Source organism: Leucoraja erinacea, chromosome 8, assembly GCF_028641065.1.
Source record: "Leucoraja erinacea ecotype New England chromosome 8, Leri_hhj_1, whole genome shotgun sequence".
Classification (NCBI taxonomy): Eukaryota; Metazoa; Chordata; class Chondrichthyes; order Rajiformes; family Rajidae; genus Leucoraja; species Leucoraja erinaceus.
The window spans coordinates 3,384,352-3,407,680 of record NC_073384.1 but is presented as its reverse complement, the minus strand read 5'-3'; the positions used below and the strand labels follow the sequence as shown (position 1 = coordinate 3,407,680).

Genomic DNA, 23,329 nt, shown 5'->3' with positions numbered 1-23,329 from the left:
CCCGTCCGCCGTCCGCCCTCGGTACTGCAGCAGCACGTGACCTGGTGGGGAGCGCACCTCGATCACCACGTTCTGAAGTGAGGCCGGAATGGCGGCGCCTGACGCGGGCCCCGTCTCCCCGGACACGGGCACCGGCCCCGACTCCCCGGGACTCCCCGGACACGGGCACCGGCCCCGACTCCCCGGACACGGGCACCGATGCGGTGGAGCTGGGCTTCGTGGAGCGGGCGGCGCCGGAGCGGCTGCTGGGCTCGCAGTTCCCCAGCAAGGTGGGCGGGCGGCCGGCGTGGCTCAGCCTGGAGCTCCCGGGCCCGGAGCGGCTGCGGTGCGACGGGTGCGCGCAGCCGTTGCTCTTGTTGCTGCAGGTTTACGCGCCGCGGGAGCGCGCCTTCCACCGCGCGCTGCTGCTCTTCTGCTGCGCGGCCCCGCGATGTGCGCGCCGCCGCTTCGTCGCCCTGCGGAGCCAACTCGGCCGAGTGAACGACTTCTACCCGGCGGAGCCGCAGCCCGAGGCCGAGGCCCCGCTCAGGCCGCCCCCGGAGCTCCGGCTCTGCCGCGTCTGCGGCGCCTCAGGCCCCAAGACTTGCTCCCGCTGCCGCCGGGCCCGGTACTGCGGGGAGGAGCATCAGCGGGCCGACTGGAGGGCGGGACACCGAGCCGAGTGCGGCACCGCCGGTGAGTGAAGACACGGCCCCGGCTCCGCCCATTGCCCCGCTCCCGCCTCCCCCCCGCCCATTGCCCCGCTCCCCGTCTGTAGCCCCGCCCATTCCCTCTCGGCCCCGCCTATAGCCCCGCTCCCGGCCCCGCCCATTGCCCCCCGCTCCCGGCCCCGCTCCCATTGACCCGGCCCCGCCCATTACCCCCATCTCCCCGCCTGTAGCCCCGCCCATTGCCCGCTCCCCGGCCCCGCCCATTGCCCCGCTACCGGCCCCGCCCATTGCCCCGCTCCCGGTCTTAGCCCCGCCCATTACCCGGCCCCGCCCATTGCCCCGCTCCCGGCCCCGCCCATTGACCCGGCCCCGCCCATTACCCCGCTCCCCGTCTGTAGCCCCGCCCATTGCCCGCTCCCGGCCCCGCCCATTACCCCGTCTGTAGCCCCGCCCATTACCCCGTCTGTAGCCCCGCCCATTACCCCGTCTGTAGCCCCGCCCATTACCCCGTCTGTAGCCCCGCCCATTACCCCGCACGTAGCCCCGCCCCCGCCCATTACCCTGCTCCCGGCCCCGCCCATTACCACGGCCCCGCCCATTGCGCAGCTCCCCGCCTGTAGCCCCGCCCATTACCCCGCCCCCGCTCACCTTGCCCATCTCCAGGTGCCGCCGGCGACCACACCGTTTCGACGCTGAATTTGCTGTTTCCCGAGTTGGAGCTGGTGACGGAGCGGGAGGACGAGCAGGACGAGGACGAGTGCGGGGAGACATTGTCGGCGGCGGCAGATGGTAAATTACTGGGATTAACACATATCCTTACTCCAGTTGTAGATAGTCGCCGTTAATTTATTAAGAATTCCTTATAAAATGCTAACACTAAAACGTGACTCTTAAAGTTTGAAGCAGTTAAAGAAATACATCACTAAAATTGGTTTCAGTGTCGTTGACTCCTGCTCCCGACCTCACTTTATAAATGCCAAATTGTGTAAAACAAACTAGTTTACAATTTACTATCCGTAATGTGTATCTATTATTGTAGCGTTAAACATTGGTTTAGGTTGGTTTCTTTTCTTCCAAACCTTTGTACATAAATCCTTGTTTTCTTTCCCGCCCACGAGTTGAGCTGGACAGCAACAGTGCTGCTTGTCACGTTGTTAAACATAAAAACATAGAAAACAGGTCGTCCCCTATCAATAACCCTGTCTTCTCCTCATATCCATTGACTCCACTAGCCCCTAGAGCTCTACTAACTCTCTAACTGTTGGGGTGTTTGACATTCGTCCTGAATGTAACTAGGCTGAAACACTGAGCAGCGGAAGAGATTGGGTTTAAGGGAGGAGGGGAGGGGTGCTGTTGTTTTAGGTTCTGATAACAGCTATTGTGTTCAGTTTGCATGTCTGAAGTTATGGAGGAGAAGGTGCTGGAGGCCATGGCAAAACATGCAACAAAAGAAGATCGGATTTTTGCTAAATTTAAGAAGAGGATAGCGCTGGCTCCTGATCAGGTCAGTGCCAACAATACCCCCTTGCTGGGAGATCTGGCAAGATTTCTATGAAATCAGATTTTACTCTTTTCTGTCTTTCTGATGCTAGAGCACAAATCAGATTCAGATTCAATTTTAATTGTCATTGTCAGTGTACAGTACAGAGACAACGAAATGCATTTAGCATCTCCCTTGCAGAGCGACATAGCAAACGATTTGAATAAAAAAAAATAATAAGTGTCCGGGGGGGGGGGGGTGGTGATTGGCAGTCACCGAGGTACGTTGTTTAGTAGAGTGACAGCCGCCGGAAAGAAGCTGTTCCTCGACCTGCTGGTTCGGCAACGGAGAGACCTGTAGCGCCTCCCGGATGGTAGGAGGGTAAACAGTCCATGGTTGGGGCGAGAGCAGTCCTTGGCGATGGCTAAATGAAATGTATTGAAATTATTTACTATTCTGGTATCACTCTGAACACTGAACAGTGGGATAGGATTTATTCTTATTTCCAAGATAATGCATTAATTAAATGGCAGATCAATTCTTACTAACTTGACCAAGTTTTTTGATGAGGTAACCAAGGTGAACGATGAAAGTAGAGCAGTAAGGTATTCTTTTAGGTAAACACAAATCCTGTTATAGGTACTTGCTACATCTGAACGCTGGCTTTCAATGATCTGTGTTTGGCGACATAAGAAACAGTGGGCAAGTGGTGTGGGCAAATTTTCACCCTGCTCCACCACCTGGATCCCTTTGAACATCAACATTTTCCAATTTGACACCATGTAAAGACACTCTGTTTTGTGTACCAAAGTGAACAAGCTTGTACCATGCATTCGGGTTTGGGTTAACCCTAACCCACTCACTCAGCCAAAATGTTGTTTTAGATTGGGAATCATTAGAGCTTAAATACCAATCCCAGATCCCAGAGTACCTGCAAGATGGATGTTTTCTACTTAAGGATAAGTGGGGAGTCCAACCGCACAGCTACTACAGTACTAATTTTCCATTTATTCAATGCTGCTTTTTCTGTGGGTTCCATTGCCTCAACACTATCACACAGGCCTTGCAGCACAAGAGGCTGCAGTCTGGTTCATCACATGCATTCTCCTTCAGCTAACATGACTAGTCATACAGCATAGAAACAGGCCCTTCACCCAACTTGCCCACGCTGAACAAGATAGCCCATCTACATGGTTCTACCTGCCTGCATTTGACCCATATCCTTCTAAACCTGTCCTATCCGTGTACATACAAATGTCTTTTAAATGTTGTGATAGTAAATAAGACTGATGAACGGACTTTGTCCCCTGCCAAAGTATCGCGCACCAACCATCAACCTGGACACACTGCAGCAGAGCCACTGTCGTGCCGCTGCCGATCGGAACGTCTGTTGATGTTTAGTAGAGAGTAGAGCGTTTAATTTGTTCATGATATATGTATTTTTATTTCTATTTATTTTTTACTGCACACTGAATGGACACTGGTTGAGCAACGTTTTTTTGTTTCCTCTGGGTATGTGAGTACTCAGGAAAATGACAATAAAGATATACTATACTATAGTACCTGCCTCAACTACCTCCACTGGCAGCTCGTTCCTTATGCCCACTATCCTTAGTGTAACCCTCTCATCTTAAACTGTACTCTGGTTCTTGATTCCCCAACTCTGGGTAAAAAAACTAACCCTGACCCTCTGATGAACATACACCTCTATAAGATCATGAAATCTTATAAGATAAAATCTTATAAGATAAGACATAACCACTATAAGACTCAAATATGTATATTTTCCTGTGACGGCGTTGTAGAATATTCACAAACAGCCACAGCAGCAGAAAGACTTTTGTTCCAGTGCCCAAACATTTCAGGAAATACTGATTCAATCTGAAACTGCACCAAGCTGAAGGGGGATTGTGTTCTAAGCTTTATTTTAATGTGTTGTAGGTGCTGCGTTATGGTAGGGGAGGAAGCCCGTTGTGGGTATCTGGCAATAACATTCCCACGGACAGCGACATCCCAAATTGTGCATGTGGGGCAAAGCGTGAATTTGAATTTCAGGTAATAAATGTACAAGAAATCTCTAATCTGCTATCAGAAATTCAGAAGGTTTAGCATCTGGTTTACCAGGTAATTAGTGTTCGCTATGCTGGTCCCCATTTAACACACTGCGCCTCCCATTTCTGTACTCCCTTCTCTGGCTCCCACACTATTATATGAAGAGTGTTGCAAATACCTGAACATGCTAGATTATGTGAACTTTGTCAACTCTGTTTAAACATTGCTCCATCACAGATTGTAAATTGATGGTTAAATAAATGGAAGCACTTATTTGGAGTGGCAGCATCTTGGAATGAGAAACAGTTAAATATATCAACCCTTCGTTGGAACTGAGAAGGTGAAACATTTTCCAACTTCTGCAGTTCTTTCTTAAACATCATGGTATATGCACCATCCTCCACTTTTAAACAATGACCCCGTGGTCTAGATTCTCACAAGAGGAATTATGCCGCCTACATCCATCCTGTCAGGACCATTCAGAGATTATATATATATTTTTGTTGTCTTGAACAATGTAGAGTGAGTGTTTAACTGCCACAATACAAATTAACAACTCATTTATCGGGATAACTAAACAATAGTTTAGGGAGGAACTGCAAATGCTGGTTTAAACTGAAGATAGACACAAAACACTGGAGTAATTCAGTGGGACAGGCTGTATCTCCAGAGGAAGGAATGGGTGACATTTCGGTTCGAGACCCTTCTTCAAACTGAAGATCGCCTCTCATTCTAAACAATAGTGTAGTTTGTGCTCTGTTAGTAGAGTGTTAGTTATTATTTCATACAATTGTGAATTCATCCCAAAAAAAGCAGATGGGCTAACCATAGATCATAGAGCCATACAGCATGGCAACAGGCCCTTCGGCCCAACTAGTTTATGCCGACCAAGATGCCCCCCCATCTACACTAGCCCCACATGCCATATCCCTCTAAACCCTTCCTATTTATGAACCTGTGCAAATGTCTTTTATTGTTGTACCTGCCTCAATTACTTCATCTGGCAGCATATTCCATGTAGCTATCACTTGCCCCTTAAGTTCCTGTTAAATCTTTCCCCTCTCCTCTTAAACCAATGTGTGCTGGTTCTTGATTTCCACTACTGTGGGTGAAAGATCCTGAGTATTCACCCTATCTATTCCCCTCATCTTAAATACCTCTATGATTACCCCCTCATTCCACTTCACACCAAGTCCTAGTCTGCTCAACCTATCCCTGTAGCTCAGCCCCTCGCATCCTGGTAAAGTTTCTCTGCTCCCTTTCCAGCTTAACAACATCTTTCCTATAAAAATAGTAGTCTGCAATCTAAAGAAGCAAAAAATAAAATTAGATCAGAGCCCGTTGCTTTTTGGATAAATTGTTAAATATTAAACAAATCTACCTTTTGCAAAGTTCCCAACTTAGGGTGGGAGGTTTATTTCACCAAGTGTGAACAAATGAGGCTTTCATTCCAAAAAAAGATAATTTACAAGTGCTTGTCATGGTGGCCAGGGAATTAATTTTTTTTCATTTATCTTTCTCATAGGTAATGCCGCAATTACTGAACCATCTGAAAGTGGATCACCTTGGAGAAAGTTTGGACTGGGGAATCCTTGTTGTTTACACGTGTACACAAAGCTGTGACCCTGGCAATGCATACATTCTTGAATTTATCTGGAAACAGGATTGCTCTGCAGAATAGGTCTTAATCATTGTTGCACAAGAACAAAACCTTCAGTATTTACAGATGCAATATAATTTATTGTTCTTCCTCCACTAATTCCTCACCACCTCCCTCTTCACAACCTTTTGTAGACACTTACTTTAATGGGAAATGTCTCTTTATTCTTACTTCCAAAAATGTATGGAGAACATTTAGCAGAGAATTAGCCAGTTGCACCCAGTTTGTATATTTAAAATTACTGAATAAACGCACAGGCCTATTTTGTAAAAGCTAGTTTTATGAACTGAGAAATATTGTTAAGAATGCCGAGAAATGCTGCAGTGCTTGTGATTTGAGCAGGTGAAGCAGATCATTTAAGAGGAGGAACTCATCAGGGGAGAGAACAATTCCATGCACTTACAATGATTCACCTTTTGAATTAGAATATCTAATCGAGATGAGTGGCAGGGAAAACGTGCATGAAAAATTATCACAAAACTGGCAGAGGCCACCTTGCTCCTCAAAGCTGCCCTAAACTACTTCTCTGAGCCTGCTCTCTGCTCTACACCACTTCCCAGGGACTGCCATTTTGATTTACTGTGAAGGTCCTGCCCTCGTTTGACACCAAAATGCAACACCTTGAACATATCTACATTAAACTTCATTAACCATTCCTCAGCCCACTTGCCCAACTGAACTTCAGCGTCATCAAAGATGGATACAAAAAACTGGTGTAACACAGCGGGTTAGACAGCATATCTGGAGAAAAGAACCTGGAGGCACACCAGAGTCACAGGCCAATGGGCCCAGCACCCAACCCAGAGGCACACCACTAGTCACAGAATACCTGGGTCTCATTAAACTAGGACTGATCCTGCAGTGGATTGGAAATACGGTGGGGAAGAGGAAGACCAAAGTTCAGAGAGCAGTTCACCGATCTTTGTAAAATTAAATGGCTTTATTAGAAATGTAATAGTTTGAGACATTTATTTATTAAATTGCAATGTGGCAGGCAGTTTATTCAAATTACCCGATGAGTGAAACACGTTCAACAGTAGAGGTCAATTAAGATTGTGCTTTCATGTAATGTTCATAGTTTGCTTGCAAGAGGAATTCAAAATACGAATTGGATCTCAGAGTATCAAGATGATCTGACAACAGCAAGTCCTTTATTTCTGGCAAGTAGTCTTTCAGCTCAACGCCTAAGATGAAACAAACGATGAAAAATATTTAGTATAGAAGTCACACAGATATGGAGATCAAGTGCAGCAGATAGAGTAAGGAATAATCAAACGGACACAAAGTACTGAAGTAACTCAGCGGGTCAGGCAGCATCGGAGAACATGGATAGGTGACGTTTCAGGTTGAGACTCTCCTAGTCTGAAAAAGGTTCCTGGTCCAAAACACCATCAATCCTTGTTCTCCGGGGATGCTATCTGATCCGCTGTTACCCCGCATTTTGTGACCTTTTGTATATTAACCAGCATCTACAGTTCTTTCTCTCTACATAAGGAATAACCCTTCCAGTTACCCATCATTAAAGTACAATTGTTTTCTTGTTTCACTTCCATCAGTATTCATGTAGAAAATTGTCATGGCTCAAGCTTCATTCCAGAACTTTGAGCATTTGACCAAGCTGATATTCCTCTAAAATTTGCCCAGAGTTTACAAAACTAGGTTGGATATGGAATCTTTTTCGTGGAGCAGGGTGTCCAAAACGAGGGAGCACGTGTTTAAGATGAAAATTTTAAAGATCTGAGTGTTAAGTTCATCAGTGTGGTGAATATTTGGAACTATTTTGTTCAAAGGCATTTGGACAAGTATCTGAAAGGCCTAATGTGGGCCAATAGGATAATGTGGATTGATACAAGTGCTTTAAGAGCCTTATCTAGCTCGCTCTTGAAAGTATCCAGAGAACTGGCCTCCACCACCCTCTGAGGCAGAGAATTCCACTCACCACTCTCTGTGAGAAAAAGTGTTTCCTCATCTCCGTTCTAAATGGCTTACCCCTTATTCTTAAACTGTGGCCCCTGGTTCTGGACTCGCCCAACATCGGGAACATGTTTCCTGCCTCTAGCGTGTCCAAGCCCTTAACCTTATGTTTCAATATGTTACGGGATGATTTAATGAAGGCAACACTCACCTTCATCCATGAGCTTTTCTATTACTTTTATCAGCATGGTCTCCTTGGCAGCTTCAACAGGATCATCCGTTGGACTGAAAGACCAACTGAAGAAGCAAAATGTCATCTGGTTACTTGGGCGTCTTAATTGCAAGTGAAACCATTCAGCCCTTCAGATACAGTTTGAGTGGATACACTGTACAATGCTTACAAAATTAAATATTTAAACTTGGGTTTGAAAATTTACTCTTGCACCCTCTTTCCCATCTCCCAAACACAGCTCTTTGGGTTGAGAAATAATCGTGTTATTGGCCATTCAGTTTCATTGGGTGTTGACTTATTCAAATCATTAGTTTGGAAATGAGCAAAAGAAACAACAGAATTCAAAATTGAGAAACTGACACAAAATGTTGGGAGTAATTCAGCTGGTCAGGCATCATCACTGGAGAACATATATAGGTGATCTCTTGTTCAATCTGACCAGCATCTAGTTTATTTTGTCGCATTTGGAAAAAAAAAGTCAATAATACAAGCAGAGCTTCAGACCATTGTGCAATCTGTAACTAATTAGTGTGTACAGAAGAAACTAATTCCAAGCCGCACATACTCATCTTTCTGGATAGCTCGACTGAAGATCTCCAGTTTCAGTGCATCAACACCAACATCAGCAACAAGGTTGTCCTCCTTTACAAAAACAAAAACATTGGCTCACTCATTTAATTGCATATTGTTACCCTCCCAAAGACACAACCTGTGGTTGCAACCTTTTTTGTGGAAGTCCTGAGATTGTAGGAAAAAACATAAATATATCTCGCTTTTGAGGCAGCAATTAGAAAACCAAATATCACTTTGAGAAAAATGAAGTTGGCATTTAACGAATCTAAAAGTATAGCACAGAAAGGAATACCTAAAGCAGCACTACTGCAGTGGTAGATGTTGGGCAGTGTAATGGCAGGACACACTGATCCATATTATCTTATGAAATAGAAAACATGAAGCATAATTAGGAACAGAGGTACAGATTGCTTAAAACTATTAAAGCTGCATCTTGATTCTAGGTTTTCAAATCACAAGTTTATAGCACGTCTGATTAGAAATTATGAACAGCAACCTGTTTACACCAATCAAGTTCCATTTCATCATTAATGCAATTTAAAAATTCCCTTCTCCTTTTTCCCCTTTGATTCATTTATGCAACGTTGCACCAGTCTGCATGGATTCTCTCACCAGTCCCTCACAGAGCCCATCTCAATACATCTGCAGCTTGTTTTATAAGGAGCATTCTCTAATCCACGCAATGCAATTTGCAACATTGAGACCGAGTTTTCTCAAAAGTCAAGAATATTTGTCACATGCTCCGGATTTGAACTGAAACAAGGAGAACAACCTCTATTTACCAGAAGGCTAAAGAAAATTGGCAAGTGATTGGTAATAATTCTGACAAATTTCTGCCATGGACTTGTTTTCGAATTGAGTTTTGCACTGATGCTTGTTTTTGCAGTCCTTGTTTCGTAGAAGGTGCAATACGTGTCTAATTGACGTGTGTTGGATTCTATGTACCTGCGATGCTGCTGCACTCAATCTTTCATTGTACCTGCACCTTACCGTATTGTGCAAATAACAACAACCATGACTTGTCCGGATGGATCAGTTACTGTTCTGCCCAAGACATTGCAGAGTCATCAACACAGCCCAGTACATCAGACAGACTAATCGTCCCCACACCAATCATCCCCACGCTCACATTGACTCCATGATCATCTACACTTCACTCTGCATCAGGAAAGCAACCAACACAAACAAGGACCACCTACAGCCTGGTCATTCCATCTTGTCCCCACTCTCGTCAGGCAGAAGATATAAAAGCTTGAAAGCACATACCGACAGATTCCACTCCGACCAATCTGACTGTCCCTTTGTCACCTCTTATTCTAATTTCCTTGATCTATATCCCCTTTAATGTCTCGTTTTCACACCTTATCTCCCTCTCCCCTGACTCTCAGTCTGAAGGGTCTGGACCCGAAATGTCACCCATTCCTTCTATGCCCGTTATTCCAGTATTTTGTGTCTTAGACTCAAGAACAGCTTTTTCCCCGCTGTTACTCTTGAAAGATTCTCTCACATGCGAGGTTCTGACTATCTATCCTACCTATGCCACTCAAAATTATATACTTCTATAAGGTCTCCCCTCAACCTCTGCTGTTCGAATGAAAACAACCTACATCCGAGAACATGATCCATATTTTTGAAAACTTGTTTAATTTTCAATGTTTCAATAAACTAAGAAGCAGTTTTGGAAAACCAGAAGCTTGCAGCGGGAGAGATTGATCCTTGGTAATGATCAGAAATCTAGCGTCATGGAGCTTATCCAATCAACTCAGGAGAGGTGTAAATGGATGTTTCTTAATTGGACCACTTCTGGAGGATGGTGAGAGGTTGAAGACATATCCATTAAAAGGGGTTTCATGTCCTGTCATGGGTGAATTACAAACAGTGGCTTGCGCAAACTAGAAAGTGAAACTGTGGCAAGGAAGTAGAGAATGTTTTTAATCCATTCGATTAGGTTTTAATCAGCACAAAAGTAACAACTAACATAGGGAATTGACATGTTTTGAGATCAAGTAATGATTGAATTTTATCTGTACCTTCTCAACAAACTCCAATAGATCAAGTGCCTTCTTGAAATCATAGTCATTCGCTCTTATGTTGTCATCACCGATGTAAAGCTGGAAGAATTGAACATTAATCGGAATTAATGTGGAACAGAACAAGTACCTCCCATGGAAAATAAAAGTGGGTGATGATGAGACTAAAATACTTGGAGCAAGCATCTTTTGCTCGTATAAGCAAGATACAAGTTCATGCTTCATAACAACACGGGAGAAGTTGAAAGAGAAACAAAATCTGCGCACAACTAGAATTAGTCATCTAATTATTTTGTCAGCTCTGTGCCAAAGCTTTCTATGCAAGGCAGCATGATGTCTTGAAGTCATTATTTCTGACCACAGGAAATTAATCTTTTCCTATTTATGCAAGCAAACCTTCATATTTCTAAAATAAATCAGCTGACATTTCTCTTTGGTGGGCATAGTCACGGTATAACCATCTCCCATAATGAGTTTGTTTAAGAAGGGACTGCAGATGCTGGAAAATCAAAGGTAGACAAAATGCTGGAGAAACTCAGCGGGTGAGGCAGCATCTATGGAGCGAAGGAAATGGGCAACGTTTCGGGTCGAAGAAGGGTTTCGACTCGAAACGTTGCCTATTTCCTTCGCTCCAGATGCTGCCTCACCTGCTGAGTTTCTCCAGCATTTTTGTCTACCTCCCATAATGAGTTTGTTGTCCCCAATCTATCCTGCATGGCCACTGATTTTAAAGCCCTCTCTGTGGTGTTGATATCCAGTGCACTTACATGAATCAGTTGTGAAGCAGACAACACAGGCATGGTGTCAGTGTTGAGCTGTTTTCTTTCCATCAGCTCCATTGGGAGAGTATCCTGATGAAGCAGATACCGTTCTTGTGCATTCAATTCTGTAACAAAATGAATGCAAATAACTCACGGCTGCAGATGGAAGAAGAACATGGCTCCTTGCTATTATCCATTCTTGCAACAAAACAAAATACCCTCACTTTATTTTTGATAAAAATGTTTGTGCTCTGGAGGCCATGTACTCAGATTTGGAGAATAAAGCACAATATTCTTTGACCTCTATTATTGAACATACCCCAATCAGATGTAGCAGTTAATATAAACCTGAATTCAGTGCAGTCTCGTTAACTCATGTCCTCATATTACTCAAATGAATCATTCTTTGACACATCCAGTAACCTCAACATGACCCTATCAAAGATGCCCATGCCGACATGATCAGAAATGCATGTTCTATTGCCTCGCAATACAGAATAAACCAAACAAAGGAAATCTTTCATACTGCAGATAGACATAAAAAGCTGGAATAACTCAGTGGGTCAGGCAGCATCTCTGGAGAGATGGAATGGTGACGTTTCAGGTCAAGACCCTTCTTCAGTCTTTCAAACTGTAAGCAGGGTGATCAGCTCTACACTGGAGGGCAAACGCAAATTGGATGATTCCTTCAGAAAAAAACCTCCTGCTGAATGTTGGCATTATTTGCATATCACATTCTTTTGTATATTCCCCCGCTCCGTTAACCTCACTTTGCTACATCATTCCAATGAAACCCCTCGCAAGCTCAATGTACAACACCTTATCCGCAAGGTACGTTACATCAGATGATGTCATAATTCAATAATTTCACACACGTATTGATCTCATTCACTCACAAAGTGCAACCTTTCTCACTTGTTCCTTCAATGTGTCTTTTGCCATTTAAGCTTTCCTGCCTTCTGTGCAATTAAACTGTAATTTTGATTTTTTCACCCAAAAAGTTGATTTGCAAGAGGAATCTAAAAATGCATGACTCCACACTTTGCTACATTATATTCCATCTGCCACTTCTCTGCCCACATTCCCAACCTGTCCAAGTCATTCTGCAGAGTCTCTGCTTCCTCTACACGGCCTGCCCCTCCCACCTATTTTTGTAAAATCTGCAAACATGGCCACAAAATCTTGAATTTTGTCAAGCCAGCTCCGCTTCACAAAGCCATGCTGATTATGTTCTATTTTATCGTGAACTTCTAAGTACTCCATAACATCCTTTATAATGGACTTTAAAATCTTACCAACCACCAAAGTCTGACTAGCCAGCCGATAGTTCCCACTATTCTGCTTTGCTTCCCTTCTTGTACAGCGAGTTAATATTGGCATTTTTCCAATCATCTGGAACCACTCCAGACTAGTGATTCTTGAAATATCACTATTAATGCCCCCACAATCTCTAAAGCCACCACTTTCAGAACCATAGGGTGCAGTCCATCTGGCTCGGGTGACTTATCCACCTTCAGCCCTTTCAGCTTCCCAAGCACCTTCTCCCTAGTAACACCCACTCCACTAACTTCCATCCCCTGACTCTTGAATTTCAAGCACATTGCTGGTGTCTTCCACTGTGAAGACTGATGCTAAACAGTTATTCCTCTGCCAGGTCATTATTTCCCATTATCATTTCTCCTGCATCATTCTCCAGCGGTCCAACGTCCACTCTTGCCTCTTTCTTACTTTATCTAACTGAAGGAACTCTTGCTATCCTCTATATATTATTGGCTAGCTTACCTCCGTATTTCGTCTTGTCTCCCCATATTGCCTTTTTAGTTACCTTCTGGTGTTCTTTAAAAGCTTCCCAATCCTCTGGCTTCCCACTAATCGTTGCTATGTTATACTCCTTCTCTTTTAGTTTTATATACTGTCCTTGACTTCCCTTGTCAGCCACGGTCACCTCACTCTCCCCTTAGAATCTTTCTTCTTCTTCTTTGGAATGAAAAGATTCTGCATCTTTCGGATTATTCCCAGAAATTCCTGCCATTGCTGTCCCACTGTCACCCCTGCCAGGGTCCTTTTCCAGTCAACTTTGGTCAGCTCCACGCACATGCCTCTGTAGTCCCGTTTGCTCAGTTATACCACCAACTTCAAGCCCATCCACTCATTCTGCCGCTGAACGCGTTATCTGAGTCATAGTGATACAGTGTGGAAATAGGCCCTTCGGCCCAACTTGTCCCAGCTACACTAGTCCCACCTGCCTGCTTTTGCTCCATATCCCACCAAACCGGTCCTATCCATGTGCCTGTCTAACTGCTTCTTAAACGTTGGTATAGTCCCTGCCTCAAATACCTCCTCTGACAGCTTGTTCCATACACCCACCACCCTTTGTGTGACAAAGTTACCCCTCAGATTCCTATTAAATCTTTTCCCCTTCACCTTAAACCTATGTCCTCTGGTCGTCGATTCCCCTACTCTGGGCAAGAGATTCTGTGCGTCTACCCGATCTATTCCTCTCATGATTTTATACACCTCTAAAAGATCTCCCCTCATCCTCCTGCGCTCCAAAAGAGTCCCAGCTTACTCAACATCTACTTATAGCTCAGACCCTCTAGTCCTGGCAACATCCTCGTAAAGCTTCTCTGTACCCTTACCAGCTTGACAACCTCTTTCCCATAGAAACATAGAAAAATAGGTGCAGGAGTATGCCATTCGGCCCTTCGAGCCATTCAATATGATCATGGCTGATCATCCAAAATCAGTACCCCGTTCCTGCTTTTTCCCCATATCCCTTTAGCCTTAAGAGCTAAATCTAACTCCATCTTGAAAACATCCAGTGAATTGCCCCCCCACAGCCTTCTGTGGCATAGAATTCCACAGATTCACAACTCTCTGGGTGAAAAAGTTTTTCCTCATCTCAGTCCTAAATGGCCTACCCCTTATTCTTAAACTGTGACCCCTGGTTCTGGACTCCCCCAACATCAGGAACATTGGGAGAGTCCCAAGATGATGCCCAGAACTGAACCCAATACTCTAAAAGCGACCTCATCAACATCTTATACAACTGCAACATGACCTCCCAACTTCTATACTCAATACTCTGGCTGATGAAGACCAATGTCCCAAAAGCTGTTGAAGGCCAATGTGCCAAAAGCCTTTTTGACAACCCAATCTACCTGTGACTCCACCTTCAGGGATCAATGCACCTGCACTCCTATATCCCTCTGCTCTATAACACTACCCAGAGCCCTACCATTCACTCTGTAGGTCCTACCCTTATTTGACATCCGAAAATGTAACACCTCACATTTCTCTGCATTCAATTCCATCAGCCATTCCTCAGCCCATCTGGCTAATTGAACAAGATCCTGCTGCAATTTTTCACAACAAAAACCACTAACTTTTGTATCATCGGCAAACTTGCTAATCTTGCCCTATATGTTCTCATCCAAATCATCGATATAGATGACAAACATTAACGGGCCCAACACCGAACCCTGTGGCACACCACTAGTCACAGGCCTCCAGTCCGAGAAGCAACCTTCCACCATCACCCTCTGCTTCCTTCCATGAAGCCAATTTTCTATCCATTCAGCTATCGCTCCTTGGATCTCATGCGATCTAACCTTCGAGAGCAGCCCAACATGCGGAACCTTGAGCTGATGTATTTCCAGCATCGACAGCATCATGCTTTAATAGCAACTTAAGAGATTATTCAGAAATTACCCTCCATCCTCTCACGCAGACGGTCCTCAGGGAGATCAGAAGCAAATGCAGAGAGTTTACTGAGGCTCAAGAGAGTTTTCTTCTTTGCAAAGTATCGTAACTCCATGTTAGCAAGATTCAGTAATGTTTGATGAGCCTGTAACAATTGAAAATTAATTGCATGGGTACAAAAATATGCCCCTGCTCAAGAGCCTGGTATTGTTTTCTTCCCAGTTCCCCCATGGTTTCACTAACACCGTGCAAAGGCTGGGGTTAAAGGTGAGGCCCAACAACTCAGTATACATGCTTGACAGTGGACACAGAATTTTGTATTGAAATTATGTAATGTGTACAGCACATCATAAAACAGCAAATCTAGTTACCAAAGATCCTATAGCAGAGCAAGATGGGTTACTCTCACGCAAACGTGTAGTACGCTCATGGGCGGATTCATGGGTGATTTTATGACTCATTTTAGCAACCTGCCTCCGCCATCTTGTTCCGCCATCTCGCTTCCGGCCAAAGATTGGATCCGCAGCGGGAGAAGGAGTTTGGGGCCCGGGGCAGCGGGGAGAGGGAGTGTGGGGTCCGGGGCAGCGGGAGAGGGAGTGTGGGACCCGGGGCAGCGGGAGAGGGAGTGTGGGGCCCGGGGCAGCGGGGAGAGGGAGTGTGGGGCCCGGGGCAGCGGGGAGAGGGAGTGTGGGGCCCGGGGCAGCGGGAGAGGGAGTGCGGGGCCCGGGGCAGCAGTGCGTGACCCGGGCAGCGGGGAGAAGGAGTGCGCGGCCCGGGGCAGCGGGAGAGGGAGTGCGCGGCCCGGGGCAGCGGGAGAGGGAGTGTGGGGCCCGGGGCAGCGGGAGAGGGAGTGTGGGGCCCGGGGCAGCGGGGAGAAGGAGTGCGGGGCCCGGGGCAGCAGCGGGAGAGGGAGTGTGGGGCCCGGGGGAGGGGGAGTGCGGGGCCCGGGGAGAGAGGGTACGGGGGCCCGGGGCAGCGGGGAGAGGGAGTGTGGGGCCCGGGGCAGCGGGGAGAGGGAGTGCGGGGCCCGGGGCAGCGGGGAGAGGGAGTGCGGGGCCCGGGGCAGCGGGGAGAGGGAGTGTGGGGCCCGGGGCAGCGGGAGAGGGAGTGTGGGGTCCGGGGCAGCGGGAGAGGGAGTGTGGGGTCCGGGGCAGCGGGAGTGGGAGTGTGGGGCCCGGGGCAGCGGGAGAGGGAGTGTGGGGCCCGGGGCAGCGGGAGAGGGAGTGTGGGGCCCGGGGCAGCGGGAGAGGGAGTGTGGGGCCCGGGGCAGCGGGAGAGGGAGTGTGGGGCAGCCGGGAGAGGGGGAGACAGTAGTGCGCGAGAGGGAGGCCGGGGAGTGCCGGGGGGGATAAGGCCTAGTGTGTGTGAAGTTGCGGGGAGGTTTACAATGTTTCTTATTTACAATGTTTCTTTATTTAATGTCCCTTGTCTAGTCTGAAATAAAGTTCATTATTGGATCAGAAGAAATATAATTGTGTGTGTGGTATATGATTATATACATTTATATAATTTTCATGTATGTGTGTTTATAAACATTTTATTCTTTAACAAGAATTAACAGAATTATGAACTAACAGAATTATGAATCTAACCCTATATCACACACAAAAAGTTCCCCCCCTGTCAATTACCCTGCGAGTCGGGTCGGTTCCGGTTACTACAAAATCAACTCAAACACTGTTTGTGAGCCATTTAAAAAGAAATGATTTAAAAAACATTAAAAAAGACAATTACCAGAGTCAAATTTTATTCTTGACAAGAAGTTTGAACTGACAGATTTATGAATCTAACCCACACAAACTGTTGCCCCCGCAACATTGATTACACTGCGAGTCGGGTCGGGTCAGGTAGGCTCAGGTTGCTAAAATGGGCGGGGAAAAATGCCCAGGATCCCCTCCATAGCGTACTACACGTCAGCCCATTGCATTTAGCAGGAGTAGCCCATCTTGCTCTGCTATAGGATCTTTGCTAGTTACATCTTGGATGTAAACCTCAACACTAGTCGTATCCATATCCACACTCCCCCATGTGTACACTAGTATCTGTCTCCACACTCCAATGTGTACACTAGTTTCTGTCTCCACACTCCCCCAATGTGTACACTAGTATCTGTCACCCACTCCCCCAATGTGTACACTAGTATCCGTCTCCACACTTCAATGTGTACACTAGTATCTGTCTCCACACTTCAATGTGTACACTAGTATCTGACTCCCACCCCCCCCCCCCCCCCCCCAATGGGTGTATGATCCCCAAGGGCCAATTCTCCACTGGTCACAGGGCCCCTAAGAACAGTCTCAAGGCAAAAATAGACAGGTGTTGAATGCTGACTTCACCTGCAACAACACATGGTTAAACATGAACCAGATTAAAGACCAGGGCTTACAACTAAACATCAACGTTTCCATTGAGACTTTCATCTCCTGCCTCTCTAACATTTTGCTTTGTTTCGAGTCTACTCATTGAGCAGTGGGCAAGTGCAGTTAACATTAGGCAGGACCATTACCTTATCAAAGTTGTGGATGTTGATCTCATGCAGCCAGCTGAGGTGTTGGTGCGACTGCAGGAAATGAGCCAGCTGGGCATGTTGGGCCACTGGCGGGCACAGCAGCTTCCCTCTTTTTCCCTTTTCCATGTACCAGCGAAACAGGAAGTCGGAAAAGTTCTATTCAATTAAAAGACCTTCATCAGTTACTCCCCTTGAAGTACTTGAAATAAAGTATTATACTTGCTTGTGTCAAGAAATAAACAATGAAGAACCATATAATCATATAACAATTACAGCACGGAAACAGGCCATCTCAGCCCTACAAGTCCGTGCCGAACAATTATTTTCCCTTAGTCCCACCTGCCTGCACTCATACCATAACCCTCCATTCCCTTCTCATCCATATGCCTATCCAATTTATTTTTAAATGATACCATCGAACCTGCCTCCACCACTTCCACTGGAAGCTCATTCCACACCGCTACCACTCTCGGAGTAAAGAAGTTCCCCCTCATGTTACCCCTAAACTTCTGTCCCTTCATTCTGAAGTCATGTCCTCTTGTTTGAATCTTCCCTTTTCTCACAGGGAAAAGCTGATCCACGTCAACTCTGTCTATCCCTCTCATCATTTTAAAGACCTCTATCAAGTCCCCCCTTAACCTTCTGCGCTCCAGAGAATAAAGACCTAACTTATTCAACCTTTCTCTGTAACTTAGTTGTTGAAACCCAGGCAACATTCTAGTAAATCTCCTCTGTACTCTCTATTTTGTTGACATTTTTCTGAAACCATGAAGAACATTTGTAGTTGGCAGCCCAGGTGTCAGTGCCCTCACCTTGAAGCTCCAAATCCATCCAGCTGCTTTTTCAGAAGGTAGACAAAAATGCTGGAGAAACTCAACGGGTGCAGCAGCATCTATGGAGCGAAGGAAATAGGCAACGTTTCAGCCCTAAACGTTGCCTATTTCCTTCGCTCCATAGATGCTGAATGGCCTTTTTATGCTCCAATCTCTTCTGATTTCATTTTTTTTAAATGTTCAATTTAAAGCTATAGATATATGGGTTTGAAATCCATAGCAGAACAGGAAGTTAGAAAGGTCTCACCTGATCTGCAAACTGGTTTAGGTAGTGCTGTAGTCTTGCCTGGTTGTCAGTTTGTTCACAAAGTTGAATCAGAATGTCAAAGTCACAATATTTCTCTGCCAGGGAAGCGGTCAGCTGGTGTTGCTTGAGAGAAACTAAAAACATAAACAATGGCAGTATTTCCTCAGGCAAATAATTCCCATCCGCAATGATTTCAAAAGGTGCCAAAAGTACTTTTACTGCGGGAAACCAGTTACACATTAGGGGCAAACTGGCTTGCCAAGCACTGAGCAACTGCTCCAGTTAGGAGGACGGGACTTGGCATCCTTCTATATCTGGGGCTGAAACAACAAGCTGAGTACTAATGTTTCATTTTATATAAACTATTACAACATAAAAAATATTTAGTGACTAGCATTCTCTCTTATGGAGGGTCATGGGCCAGGTGCGGGCAGGTGGGACTAGCGTAGATGGGGCATGTTGGCCGGTAAGTTGAGCCATAGGGCCTGTTTCCACACTGTAGAGTGGATGTGGAGAGGATGATTCCACTGGTGGAAAGAGTCTAGGACCAGAGGTCATAGTCTCAGAATTAAAGGAAATTCCTTTAGGAAGATGAGGGAGAATATCTCTAGTCAGAATTGACTATGGAATTCATTGCCACAGAAACCTGTGGAGGCCAAGTCAATGGATATTTTTAAGGCAGTGATAGATACGATTCTTCATTAATACTTGTGTCAGGGGTTATGGGGAGAAGGCAGGAGAATGGGGTTGAGAGGGAAAGATAGATCAGCCATGATTGAATGGCAGAGTAGACATGATGGGCCGAATAGCCTAATTCTTCTCCTATCCTAATTTTTAACAGTATGTATTCCAGAAAGGTTACGGGAGTAAACCATTGATTTTTATACAAGAAAAACTAATTTCTATTTATCTTTCTACCAGCCGAGGAAATAATTTTAAGATTAAAAAAATGTTCTTTAACGGTAGCTTAAATACCAATTTCTAAGAGTTGAAGAAAGTAGAGTAGTTTGCTGAATTCTCTTCTGTAAACGTTTGATAGATAAAATTGGATTGGTGTACATACGTAATTGTGCGAGAAGTTGTGAACGTTTCTGGGTGTATTCCAAGTCCAGGGTATTGTATCTATCCTGCTGTGAAGGTCTGTCCACTGACTTGAGTTGACAAACATAGCCATCCAGATAGAAGTCGAGCAGCACTACCAGTTGATCCAGGAGGGTATTACGTAAGGAGCTGTCAACTTGTGGATATACTTTATTCAGCACGATATCAGTCTGCCTTACAATCACATTCCTCACACCAGATGGACCACTAGAAGCTTTAAATAATAAATTGTGAACATTACAATGAGTGACAAGATGAAGATCGTCATTTCAATTATTCCTGTTAATCTCAAATTTAAAAAAAATATTTACCCTTTGCAAGGGTAGAATGTCTGGGGGTGATTTACCCCATCCTCATATCTGTGTTAGTTTTTTGTTGGTAAACCCCTCAAGACACTTCCCTGCTCTTCCTTCCACAAAAAAATGCAATTTTTTCCTCAGTTCCAGACATGGTCAATTTCCTTTAGAAAGTTGCCATTATTGTTTCCATTATGTATTCCACAACACAATTTGCTGAATAAATCAATTAATCTCAACTCTAATTAAGTCAGATTCCTCCTCCTGCCCAATGCACCATTACCTCATCCTGAACAAGGACAGACGTACTCTGAACTCATCCATGATGATGCTTACCCCAGACGCAAAGAGAGGGAGGGAGGGAGGGAGGGAGGTCAATGTCAACTCAGGAATCACACTGCACAAGCTGATGTTACTTTTCCTGCAAGCCCTTTAAAAATGGATGACACTGGGAACTGAGTCAGGAGCTGGAACTGGACACATTTCCCACAGGTGTAGCCATCAGGAACGCTCAGGAAGGAAGTTGTGGTAATAGTAATAATAACATCCTTGTGTATTCGACTTTGTCCCTATGTGTTTTCATCCCACCTGCTTAATTTGTGTTCAGTCTAACTGCTCCCATTAGCTTAATGACCTAATTAATCCATAAAGCAAATCTTTTCACCCCAGTCATTCCCTCTTCTCCACCTCTCCAATCGGGCAGATTATACAAATGCTTGACAACACATACCACCAGACTCAGGAACAGCTTCTTCCCTACTGTAAGGCTAGTGAACAGTCCTCCCATAAACTATGCTGTAGTCCCGATCTTCCAACCTACCTTATGGCAATTCTTGCACTTTTCCTCTGCAACCATAACATTAAAAATGCTGTAATACTACATTCAGTACTCTGGTATTTTTCGCGTTACTGTACCTTTTTTACGTGTATGGTTTGATTCTGCTCATGTTAACTATGATTTGACCGGATAACATAAACAAAGCTTTTCACTTTATCTCAGTACACATGATAATAATAAACCAATCCCAAATCTAGTTTCATCTTAACAGCAACATTCCTTTGTCTGATGTCCTTCAACTTGAAACCAGCTGACATTTTGTTTTCCAGTTCTGACAAAGTCTTCAACTTGAAACATTCTGATTCTCTTTTCACAGATGCTATCTGACCTAGTGAATGTTTCCAGCGTTCCCATTTTTATTTGCAATAGAACATGGTATGTTCTAAACCCACTCGATCCTAAGCCTGCTCAATTATTCATTCAACAATACATCCCATCTCACCTGTCCAAGGAATGTACTCGGGCTCCCGTTCTGCATCCTCTTCTGACTTGTACAATGAACTCTTGTTGTGTCGATGGTGCACTGCTGCATGCAACATATCCTGCACATCAGATTAAGTTGTGTTACTCAAGTGTCTACCCAGGCTCAGTACCTCTTAGACACGAGACAGCAGGAATTCTGCTGCTTGGGCCTAGGATGCGATATATTTCCATTTTATTCATCTAGCACTTTTCCAACTTATTTAGTTGCTTCAATATAATATCCTAAACATTGGAAGTTCCGGGCCATTCTAGGGCACCGTACACAACAGCAAGAGGAGAGTTAGAGTGTGCGTAGGGTTTTGCCCATTGATTCATGTCTCCAACTACGTTACGACTAGCATCCCATACGCTGTCATCACAGCCTAGACTTATAGCTGACAAGCAGTGTGACAAATTCTTACACAGGTTACCTATTAAATTAGTAGGAAGGAACTGCAGATGCTCGTTTAAACCAAAGCGACACAAAAGGCTGGAGTAACTCAGCAGGTCAGGCAGCATCTCTGGAGAAAAGGAATGGGTGACGTTTCGGGTCAAGACCTTCTACAGAAGAAGGGTCTTGACCCAAAATGTCACCCATTCCTTCTCTCCAGAGATGCTGCCTGTCCTGCTGAGTTACTCCAGCCTTTTGTGTCTATCATCATATATTAACTAGCTTTTAGATTATCTTGAATTAGTCCAGCTAAAAATTCCAGGCTATAAAAGGAACTTTCAATATTTTTCCATCTTTTCTGGCTGCAGCCATTTAATAATCACACAGCTAATGCAGTGATTGCCTCTCAACAAGGTATAGACCACACCAAAAGCAAGCTTTAGCTTTAGGAGACTTCAAAATAGGAACAGCTCTGAACAAGCTGATGTGAAAATAAAACTATTTACAAGCGAACAGTGAGATATTCTAAACTGACATGGGAGTTTTTAAGTTCTTGCTTCCCAATATAACTAATAACATAACTGCTAAAGAAGCCATTTCAGTGGGCGTCTTCCCAGCCACATCCTCACATATGCTGGCACACCAGCTGTGTAGCAGATAGATAATACACCAGCGTACTGACCCTAATGTGCAGGCTTACCGATCATCTAAAACAAAAACATTTCAGCAGGGGAGAGGGAGACACAGTGCCAAGGAAAGAAAGTTCAAGCAGAATTATATTATGTTCTTCTGCAGAACAGTTCATTCTCCAGCACACAGATAATCTACCCCAGTGGCACGAGCCGCCACAAAAATTGCAGTGACACATGAGCACTCTCACATACATCCAATTCCCAGCTCTACACAAACCTGGGGTTAATTCCTGGCTGAAGATTGTCTTGTTAAACCCAAGTCTTCCTTCACAGCCTTGCCTCCGATCACATCACAAAACTGAATCTCTTCCCCATCCCCCCGGGCTTCCAACACAATATTGTTTAGGAAACTGGCTGTTTAAAACATTCAGATTGTGAGAATGCTGTACCTTCAGGATATTGTTAACATTGACAGCTACTTGAGCCCACTCCAGGGAGACGGGATCGTTCTCCTCCAAAATATTTTCTTCTTCCTCCAACAACGATTCAAATGCTGTATCGATCTGGGAGACCTGTGCAACAAAGGTACATTGTAGGACTGCACCTACAATAAAATGCAAGCCCCCTTTAAAAACGCATTTATGGAGAGGGTAACTGACCTGCCTGGTATCAAAGTACAGCAAATATGTATTTTCTTGGTTTCAGTTGAGAAGACTTTAAAAAAAAAAAGAGCTCTTCTTTAAATGTAAGCTCTTAGCTAGACAGCAGGAACATTGTAGGGCAAAGATTTTCTGGCCATAGGCTTTCTCTCTACCTGAGCAGCAACACCTACCCGACTGCCTGGGCACCTGCCCTGTCAATGTCCCACACTCGGTGAGTCACAACACTGCCGCTGAACTGGGCTACGAACTTCATTGCCGCTAGTACATTGTAAATTTTGTCAACGATGGACTGAGGGAAGTTATC

General features: G+C 45.0%; 2 protein-coding genes across 2 annotated transcripts in view; one reads left to right on the top strand and one right to left on the bottom strand.

Moving 5' to 3' along the window:
• The first annotated feature begins 88 nt into the window (after positions 1–88).
• pdcd2 (programmed cell death 2) lies at positions 89–6,797 on the top strand. The gene is given in 6 exon segments (XM_055638889.1): positions 89–148; positions 150–675; positions 1,314–1,439; positions 2,039–2,154; positions 4,072–4,185; positions 5,708–6,797. Coding segments are annotated over 6 exon segments (1,098 nt in total). The 3' UTR covers positions 5,864–6,797.
• nup133 (nucleoporin 133) overlaps positions 6,762–23,329 on the bottom strand; it is a 58,958-nt gene continuing 42,390 nt past the window's right edge. Inside the window, 11 exon segments of the mRNA XM_055638886.1 lie at positions 6,762–7,026; positions 7,968–8,053; positions 8,554–8,630; positions 10,592–10,672; positions 11,359–11,477; positions 15,064–15,199; positions 17,561–17,719; positions 18,644–18,777; positions 19,707–19,958; positions 21,321–21,420; positions 22,813–22,935. Of these exon segments, the coding sequence (XP_055494861.1) occupies positions 6,890–7,026; positions 7,968–8,053; positions 8,554–8,630; positions 10,592–10,672; positions 11,359–11,477; positions 15,064–15,199; positions 17,561–17,719; positions 18,644–18,777; positions 19,707–19,958; positions 21,321–21,420; positions 22,813–22,935 (1,404 nt within the window). The 3' untranslated portion in view covers positions 6,762–6,889.